The following is a 10607-nucleotide window of genomic DNA, read 5'->3' as shown; positions in this document are numbered from 1 at the left end:
GAGAGAGAGAGAGAGAGAAGGTGGCTGCTCCAAGAACTGTCTAAATCTTTTTATGTGACTGGCTCCCACCCAAATTGTCCGATCAGCCTCGGCCTCAGAACCGCACTTTACACAAGTTACTCAAGAATCAAGCTGACACACTGAGTGAGCACCGAGTGAGCACTCGTCCCCTAAGCTTGGCATCCTGTAATACACATGGCGTGAGAACGGGGCCCACACTGAGGACAGCATTGGAGTGGATTTCTACTGTATAATTACACTCAATTAGTTTGAGCTGCTTAGTAATAATATCAAACCTCTCCATTTGTCCGCCTGACGATGTGGGAGCCAATCAGATTAGACTGAGCATTTCTTCCCATCCAGCTACAGAGCTTGCTCCCCTGCTTAGTTTTATGTCTCCTCGCTGCATTGTAACAACCAGCTGTAATGGGCTGTGGGGGGAGAAGAAGGAGGAAATCCAATCTTGCCAGGCGGACTCCATGCTGGCTTAACATTTAATTCATTTGCACTTAAATTTAGCATAAACTAAACTAATTTGTCTGTTTTTGAGCTTGTCTCTGGGATACTTTTATTGTCTTACTTTCGCCAGTGGCGAATGGGCCAGTGAAACAAGTTGCAGCCTGATATAACAGCATGGCAGCAAATCAACACGTAAAAGACTTTATACAAGGAGGAGGCTTGACAAAAGCCAGGGGGATTTAACTAAACCCAAACACTTTGGAGATAAACAGGAAAGCACTACCACATGCTGTTTATTCAATACAAATCACAACTATGCAGCAAGCGTTTAATCAGTAATGTGGAGCACTTGATTATTAACCCCCCTGCGGAGTGTTTTCAATTTGGCCTTTTGTTATCAATTATCTCTGAGCATGATTGCACTGCTGCACACATTATACATTTTGGCAGGGAAAAGGGCGTTGGAAGAAAAAACAAGGATATGCTCTCACCAGTTTTTCTTGGGCTGATGAGTATTACTTCACGGTTTGAGGAAATGCATTAGACACCACATCTTAGATAGGTTCTTTCTTTTGTTTGATGGAAATGAGACAGAGACCTTTAGCAGTTACTTCAGACATAGACTAAGACAAAGATAAGGAGACGTGTGTTTTCAGAAACAGTGAGGATCCAGTATAGTCTAGGTATGTGACAGGACACTCATCATATCCATTCTAACCAGCAATCACCAAGTCTGAATGTTGAAGTACCTTCAAGTGATTACATACTATCTTCATCAGACGTGCTGTTTAGCAAGTTTAGAAGGGCCTTTTATCTCAGATTGGATAAAAAATTTCTCTCTTGAGCCAAACTTTGTAACTTTCCAAAAACCACTATCAGTGACTGACAGTCATACCAGGTGCACATAGGTGTGAAAATGGGCAGAGCTCCAAGTACCCCGCAGGTTACACTCCTTCTAAACTGCTGAACCACAGCCATCACTTCTGTGTTGACTGTGATGGAGATGGAGTGCACTCACCAAAAGACATGACTGAAATTAAATTTAAAAAGATACTGTTTCTGAAAGGGGGTTTTGTTTAGGCACTCAGGGGCCACTGGTTTTGGAGGCATCTTTTTCACTCTGACTTCATTTAAAAAATGTGTTTTTATTATATCCTCATTGTGTCTCAACATAAATACTACAAAACCCATAAACCCAAAACTGACCAAGAATGCAAAAGCAAATTTGGACTGTACTGTCCAACAGCTGCTGGATGCTGGCAAGCAGTAAACCCATACTACAGATTTCAAAACAACATCATTTTCTACACTCCATGGTGCATTTACATGCCCACTCAAGTATCAGCAGTTGAATAAGAGAAACCTTCTAATTCTTCAACACAGATCATACTCCTGATTTCAGTTTGTTAGTTGATAAACCATCAACCATCAATGGTAACCTCATTAGAAATCTTGAATTAAACCCCTGTGATAGCCTCTACAGTATAAGATAGACCCCTGACAGAGCTTCTGCATGACCTAGTTAAAGCTGGCTGGCAGTAACTAGCAGCAGCCCACAGACCGGCCACGGCCATCGGGCTCACCGTGCGCGTCCCTGCATGACGAAGAGTTTCATCCGCAGGCGGGCATCGAATGATAAAAATAAATAGAGGCACAGAATCAACCCAGCAACACGGCAGTTATGTAATGCAAATGGTGCCCCAGTTACTTGCAAGTCCTGCTGTATCTGCTGCTACTCTGGGCCATCCCTGAGCCACATAACCTGATCCAGATTAGATCATCCAACCCAACCTATTTCCTGTTATGGCAGTTGAGGACTGTAACGAAACGCATCAATAAGATACTGATAACGCTGACTAAGGGTGCACTTAACTTACAAATGTGCAACACTACAAACACACATATTTGAAACACATGCAAAGACATGAAGTCAATTACTCATTTGAATGAAGCCTGCAGCTTTGAGCAGCTTTGGAGCAAACACATGCAGGAACATTCCCCTAAACCTAGCCTGCATACATTGAGGAAAACATATGCTGGCTCAATGCATTATGCATGTGTGAGGTGGTGGTCCTGACTGACATTCAAGCCCTATGTTCACCAAATTACCCATAGACGATTGATATAAGCTTTGTATGAAGACGGGCCATGTAATCCATCCAAAGAAGAGCTGACATAAATATTTCACCTGGTCCTCAGCTGACATATGGTATTTTGTCTCTATGTCTGTGTGCTTGTGTGAACTGAAAATCTGTCAGGGGCATCCCCAGTGGAAAATCTCTCCTTTTTCATCATCCTAACAGGCCATGAAACACATGGTATGCCTAAAATGTGTGAAAGCAACAAAACAAGGCCAACCATTATCTGGATGAAGCGAAAAAAGGGTGACAACCTTGTGACAAAGCTGAGTGAGCAGCACTCTGTCAGAATGCTGGATCACATAGGGTCATCTTTCCAGGTCGTACACCATGTTATGTAAAGTGCACTGTTAGCAAACGTGCCTGGACTGGACGAAACCGGTTCACAGGTGACACAGAGTGAAAACCTGAACATGAAAGCTCATGCCTGTCGTCTGACGGAATGTCAGAAAAACGCCTCGTGTTTTCTCAGATGCCTGAAAAAATAAATGTATCGGAGGCTCATATCCTCCCAGGAAAAGGAGTGTTTACAGGACTTAGGTTTATCTGTGCCAGGGCCAGCAGGGCCACACGAGGACCAGAGACATCATGTCCTCCATCAGCTCTGGAAGGATAAAGTCCCAGGTTTGAGTTTAGAGACAAACTCAGTGGCCTCAAAGTAAGTGACTTATGGCTGAACAAAGGCTCAATTGACCAAATAAATTATAGCATGGACAATAACCAGTAAATACACAATTTGTATGTCTTGAAAATACTGTAAATTTAAAGCATCTGCAAATAAATCACATCCGTTACGGTTCAGATGATGTTTGCGTCATTGATTCAGCATGATTTTAAAAACAGCATAAATGCTTCTTTTGATGAAATTAAATGATTTTAAATCAAGCGTAATGACAGGAAATCTGCCTTTTATGGTGTGCAGAGGATTTGCCAATTCATGGAAGAGATAGTCCCTGCCTTAACTAACACCAAGAAAGAAAGACATTCATTTAACTTGAATCAAACAGAATAAAAAACTTCTAATTTGCTAGACCAACCAAAACCAGCACTTTTTATGGCAACCAATGCCATGGAATCAAATCTGCACACTGCCACCAGATCCATGTTGGACCTATACCAAAATGCTTCGGGCTTCCTCATGTCCCACTATTAAAACAACCCAGCACCCTTATGCTCCTGCTGCCCCGAGTGAGAATAAATCATTGAGGGAGGAAAGAGTGGTGATAGAAATAGGAAAAAGATAAAGTAAGACTAAGAGACAGAGGCAAATAAAGGTGCAGGAGGAGATAGAGTGGGTGAGAGTTACAAAATGACAAAAGAGAGAAAGTAAGTGCACAAGAGGGGAAGGAAAAAAGAAGGAAAAAATGAAAAAAGGGGAGAAAAATGCATGCATGGATAGTTGAGTGGACAAATGTGAGCATGTTGAATCATAAACCCATATCACAAATACGACCTACTTTCAGTATCACAGTAAATCAGGCCACCGTGTATCTAATTAAAGCAATTAAAGCAGCAGAAAATCTCGTATCAACCAATAACTATTAATGATACTAATATAAAGTCGGAAAGCCTTTATGAATCACCCAGTCGGCAGATAAGAAACAAGCACAAACCACAAGACCAAGAAATCGCCCAGTGTGTTACAGGAAGTTACACATTCACAAAGCTAAACCACTGTGGATAAATTATAAATGAAGCAGACTACAGTGTTGTGTCTCACCAAGAGGATTCCAGTGTGTCACTTCAGTGCTCCTTCTGGATTCACTCTCATGTTGCAGTTTAAGTAGGAAATGATTGACAGACTAAGGGGTTTGTGTCCCAAATCAAAGGAAAAATCAACATCAAGATTTTTTATTATACTCATAGATCAATTTTTTATGTTCTGTGGATTACAGAAGTTATTTTGGGATGGATTTTTATGATTTAGTCTCATGTTATATCAATCTAGTCAGTGTTTTTCTTCTTTTACCGAGGTATGACCATGGACATCTGGACAGAAAGTGAACATATGGGCTTCACTTTTGGTAAAAACATTCAATATATTTATGGGTATTCATTGTTATTCACGCTAACGCATATAAAAGGGAAAACAGACACCAAACATCCAGTATGGATGAAATAAACAGATCGGTTCACCAGGGCAGCACAGGGTTTCCCTTTGAGCGCTAGGACTCTCATGCATGTCAGCAGTGGCTTACGATAGGTCAGCAGCAAGCCATAAAGTCAGCCAGGTCAAGTCAATAAAGTATGTTGACATCTTTCGGCTCCATTAAAGCCTCATAGTCATCAACAAACTACACCATAAACAACAAAATTCCCCCACAGAAATGCAGTTTATAACAGTACAATACACTGTGCTTCATGGGTTTACACTGTTAAAGGGTAAATTTTTTTTCTTTATATAAATACATCCTTCTAATTAGTTACTGTGAGGCTTCAGCATTTCCTATGTCAAAATGCTATTTTAAGACTCCTGATTCATTATTTCCTGCACAGTGACTGCACTGTATGTACTGAGGTGGAATTGAGCTTCATCACTAGCATACAGACACAACACAGCAGCCCCTATATGACTGCACTTGACATTCCAAAAGAGGCATTTGCAAGCAGATTCCCCTTCAGTTAACCCTGAGCCAAAACAAGTTTCCACTCCTGTGATTTGCAAGAACGTCCCAGCATAGAGATAAGCCTGTCAATCAACCGACAGCCACAGTGTTTCACAAATAGTCATGGTAGGCTGTTTTTCCTCCCTTCTGTTTGACACGTGGATGTTTGTGTTTCATTTTAGTCTTAATGTTTGAATCTTGGGGGGTCTTTGGAATATATATTAATATGTATTTTTATTGTGCATTCAACTGTCTGATTAATAGAAAACAAAACTATTTAATCTAAACTCTGATTAAAAGAGGGTTCAGGTTGCCAAAACATTTAACATAAGTGGATCTTTGTTGGAAAATACTTGCCTGAACACAGGAAGTGAATCATTTTTCATTCCCACCAGATGGAATAAACAAAACACAGAGTGGACAGTTAGCATGAGCAGTGTTAGCCACTTTGTTTAGGGAGACAAAAGAGCGCCACCTGCAGAACCTCAAACTGAGTCACCAACAAATGCTTAGTGGGGAGTGCAGTCCAAACAAGCCATGACTAGCTATGACAGCATGGTCCCAAAGACAACATCATTAACAAAAACACCAAAAATCCCACACATTTCCAAGATTTGATTGTGTCAGTACCCACAGTGTTGGCCAAAGTTACAAGAAATGTTCTTTCTTTTTGGGGATGAAGTGCAGCAATAGATCATCAAGACAGAATAAGGACATTCCACAACCTCTGTTTCCTGACTAAGTGACCAATCTAGCATACTGTGCGTTGGGGATTGACTTACCGGTAGGCCGCTGTCAAGAGACAATCTCTTTAACTGCTCTCTCCTCTCCAGGTGTCTGTTCATGATCCCTCTGTCCTGCTGCGATTGACACACCTGGGAAGCCCTGGAGGGAGGGAAAAGGGGGAGGAGTAGAGGACACAGAGAGAGTGAGAAAGTCAACAAGGAATACCTCATGTCCGGTATGTCACGTTTCTGCTGTTACAAGGGCTTTCACCTTTTACAGGAGATCAGAGTCTAAGTCATGAGCAGCAGGGGCAGTCGTCTCAGGCATAGTTACAGCAGCTGTCTTCTTCTTTTGTCACTATATATCCATTCTACTTTTGTTTCTCTCCCATGTCTTTCGGTTTCTATCAATGCCTCTTCTTGAAATTCAAGCCAGTACAGGAGGGCCGCTACTTAAGGCCGACACAACTCTGGGATCACAAAGCTCCAGATCTTACTGCTTGCTCTTGGCGTAACCGAGGCATCCCGCCCTCTGACCCAACCCCAAAACCCAAGCTTCAAACCCTTTTGTTTTTCTAGGCCTCTCCAAACAGAGCTGGGAACCAGTCCGACCTGGCCTGACTGAGGCCACAGCAAAAGATAAACACTTCTCTTCACGCATACTACTCCTTTACAAAGAGCCTGGGCTTTAGGCTCACTGTTGTGGTGCACAGAATAAGCATGCTACTTCCTCATTGGTGAAGACAGGGTCAAAGATCAGTTGATGGACACCTCGGGGTCAGAGACCTTTCTGTGCAACTAAACTTGTAGTGCTGTGTGCATACATGTGTGGATAAATCCTGAATGAAGCTGAGGTAGAGATTACAGCTACATATCCATTTTAACAACATATAAATGTTATATTTTTTTTTTATTTCAAACAAAACACAGAAGCTGTTTGAATAAAGAAATGTCAAAATGTCTAAGAAACCTTTCTTCAAGAGATTCCTGGATCCAGTCCAGTCCCTTGCCCTGGGTATCTCGTTTACATGGTTTTCAAGAAATCAAGTAACTCAAGAAATGGCTTCAAAGAGTGGGTCTTTCACTCATTATTTTGAATTTACTTTATATAAAGATAAGATTACCATTGCAGATATATCATAAGTGATGTCAGGGTCAGAAACACACATTCACTGCTGTAAACTTTATGTGCAGTCTGCTCGTTTAATAAACGAATAGATACATTTTATGTACTATGTAACTATAGTTTTCTTTTTTCGTTTTATGTTTTGGAGATTTTTGAGAGTTTAATTGATTCCCTATATACACTGATATCATCCACGGTATGGTTTAAAAACACTATTGCCACGCATTTTGGCAAACAACAAGAGTGGCATTCTTGCCACCTTTGAAACATTAAAGGACAGTTATTATTTTTAGATTATCTGAAGATATTTTTCACATTAAACACTACTGTTACAAATGACAAATGAAAATGGCCTATATGCCCTTTGGAAGTCACAAATGAGCTTTTTTAAAACAGCAAACCTTCTAAAATCATCTCGACACCCTAAGCATAAAATCCGCTGGTGGGATAATGCACGCCTGCTAAGTGCCACTATTGTCTCACTTCAGAATAAAGCTGAATCGTATTTATCCCACTTTTTCAGGTCAGTTATGTTTACTCGCTTCACAAACCTACTTATGCAACCACACTTCCCAACAGCGTCCCCAAGCCCACTTTTGCATCCGCTGCAGGCTATATCTGTTACACCCTGTCTGAAGCTTCCACAGCGTGACTGCACTTGTCAAACATCCCCACACATCAACATGGCATGTTCCATCCACTGCCAATCTGGTAAATCCAAACTTATTGACATGAAGCTGCAAACATCAGATTGCATGCCGGATCAGCCGCTACGTTTTCATCCAGAACTGACAGAGTGTTCTTAACACAACACTGTCTCCTTCTGCCCCATTTCTGAATACCCCTGGGATATCTTGTGTATAAGGAAGTTGCCTAATCAGTGAACAGGATGTGAAATGCAGAGGCTTTAATGACACAGAAACAGCAGACTCCTGCCTGTCTCTAAATCTGGCTTTGTAATGACTAATTGTGCAAATCTATTGCATCAAATGAAATACTCACGTCTATGTTTAGATTACATTTCAGTTTGGTCCCTGTCCGCTGGAGATTAGGAGGGGAAGTAAAGCTCATAGCATCCCTTGGATCCAAAGATAAGGGGAAGTTTATAGGAAATTGAGAGTAAATGATTAAAATGGATTACAGCGCTGTGCCTGATTGGCCATACCAGACATAGAAAACAGTGACACCATTTTCCTTAGGGTATAGAAAGTGTGAGGGATGAGGTAGTGGATAGATCGGAAGTGTTAAAGATTAAGCAAACACATTAAATGCCAGATATCAGGGACATTCAGATAAAGCCAGGCGATAAAACACAAGAAAACTCCTACCAACAGTTAAACAAATCAAAAGATGCTTTGTCTTTTTACTGTCAGTTGTCCTTAAGCTCCAACAGGCTGATTTGAGTCTGCATGTAAGATCACGAAAGAACTAATAAAACCTCCTGTAAGGCCATTGCTTTGGTTTGTTCGGACAGCACTTCTCAAAAAGCACTTGTTGCTACAGCATTTTTCTGCAAGTTTAAATCTATTGAAACCTGAAACATTTATTCCTAGGCTGTCCAATATGTACTGGTGATCAACATCTCATCCATTAAGTATTCACTGGGCAGAACCAGAGCTCATAGAAGCATGGAAATAAGACTGGCTGTCGAAAGCTGATGTCTGTAAAAAGCAGCACCGTGGCCAATTTTCCTCAGCCGACAAACTTGTTGACTGTCCGCACATTGTTCATGTTTCTTGGTTGCTTGATTTTAAAGGAAATGAAACCCTTAGGGACTGTTGGCCATTATAAATGCTAATTTGAATATTCCTTCACAGACCGGTTTGGTGACTAACAAATGATCCAAAAAGTTAAGCCATACAGTATTCCTCAAAAGATGTCACTTGGTATTTATATTATATATTATATAATATTATAAGGGGACCAGCATTTTTTCCTTTGTCTACTTTTATGACAATCTAAGATCCTCTCTGCAACTGCAACCTATTCAACACTGTCCTCCCTCACTCCAAATTCCCTGTGATTTACACCAAAAGCAACTACTGATATGTTAAACCGGCTCGGTGTTGACCTGCACACAGTGACACGCGTCGACGCCTATAGTCCACACGGCCCCCAGCCAGCCATCCAGCCAGTCGGCAAGCCAGTCAGTGGGGTGGAAAGGATATAATCAAAGGAGGCCAGGAGGACGCTGACATCTGGGAGCCTTTGTGCTGTAGGCCTAATTAGATGCCAGGGTGAAGGGAGGAGGCGCGGTGGGATAGTGGGTGTCTGTGTGTGTGTGTACAACCCGAATGGTGAGGTTGTTTGAGGTGGGGGGGGTGGCTCTCTTTTTTAACATCTGCTCCAGGAACAAGGGAGGACCCAGCTGAGGTCACAGAGCCCCAGACAGCTCCAAACTACAACAGGGATAATGTGAGGGGATAACAGCTTAATGATAACACTTAAACCCATTGAGAGATCCCTGTACTGAAAACAGACTGTGTGCCTTGTGGATAAATGATGATAATAAGCCCAGATTGTCCATGAATATGGATTGTCATGGCTCGGATTTGATACTGTTCCTTTGTAAGATGGGAAGAATTAGGCAGCTGTGCACTTATTGCAATCACCGGCCTTTTACTGGCACTTTTATCTTTATTTTTTTTGTAGCCGGAATAATCCTACACATACAGTAAAGGTCTGCTGAACAAACCTTGTTGCTCCACCCTCTGGCTTTTGACTTCGAAGTGTTACCGAGACCACACTCTGCCACAAGTGACAATACTGCCCTTTGTACCCAATACAGTCAGGCACTCACCCACACATACTTTCATTTCGCACTGTGCAAAGAGTCACCACAAGAAATCTTTGTCACAGTAAGTTCAAACAGAGATATGAAGTGGGTTAAGTGTGTGGCATGAACTTTGCCCCCTTTCCCATGAAACAAGACCTTCCATTGAAAAGAGAATAAAAATATGTCCTACATTTGCTTTTTTATTGTGAATTGATTTAGTCACGGGTTATACATTAAACTATACGACAAATGGTGGAGCAAATAAATTAAAGCTAATATTTAAATGGACATCTGGAGGAAAAGCATAAAGGAGGGAGAGCCAAAGACTTAAGAGAAGGGGATTCCAGATTCAGCATTTTGCATGAGTTTATAATTAGCGCTCGCATCTATTACAAAACCTTTTGAAAACACAGAGGTCTCTGAAAGAAAAGCCTCTTGGCCAAATAGTGACCTCTATGATCAATACCCCAAAAAAGAGCAATGCCAGGAAGTGCCAGGGCCTGAAAATGGATGGTAGAGGGGGATTGGACATTGATTGGTGCACCCCTTTTGCCCCAGGAACCAATTCATTTTGTCTCCATGCCCTGCGCCTGCCTTGAATGAGGGGAAGACTGAAACGAGGTCAGCGCAGAGGCATCCCCCCACGGTACAGAGCCCAGCTCTCTATTTTTCCTCTGAATGATGTCCGGGGACAGAAGAATGAATGACTGGGAAAGATTATACGTTTAAGTCTCTCTTTTAATTCGCCTGCTACATGGGGGGGGGGGGCCGTTGGGG

The 10607-nt window shown here is 41.8% G+C and overlaps 1 protein-coding gene across 1 annotated transcript in view; it reads right to left on the bottom strand.

The window, feature by feature from the left end:
* The window catches only part of LOC118340076 (nck-associated protein 5-like), a 129638-nt gene that overhangs the window by 115535 nt on the left and 3496 nt on the right, over positions 1-10607 (bottom strand). Inside the window, exon 2 of the mRNA XM_035677934.1 lies at positions 5986-6088. Coding sequence (XP_035533827.1) covers positions 5986-6088 — 103 coding nt within the window. The remainder of the gene's footprint in view (positions 1-5985; positions 6089-10607) is intronic.

This window comes from Morone saxatilis, unplaced genomic scaffold (genome assembly GCF_004916995.1).
Source record: "Morone saxatilis isolate NCDOM2014 unplaced genomic scaffold, NCSU_SB_2.0 Contig6, whole genome shotgun sequence".
In the NCBI taxonomy this organism is placed as follows: domain Eukaryota; kingdom Metazoa; phylum Chordata; class Actinopteri; family Moronidae; genus Morone; species Morone saxatilis.
This window is presented reverse-complemented; position numbering and strand designations above follow the sequence as displayed.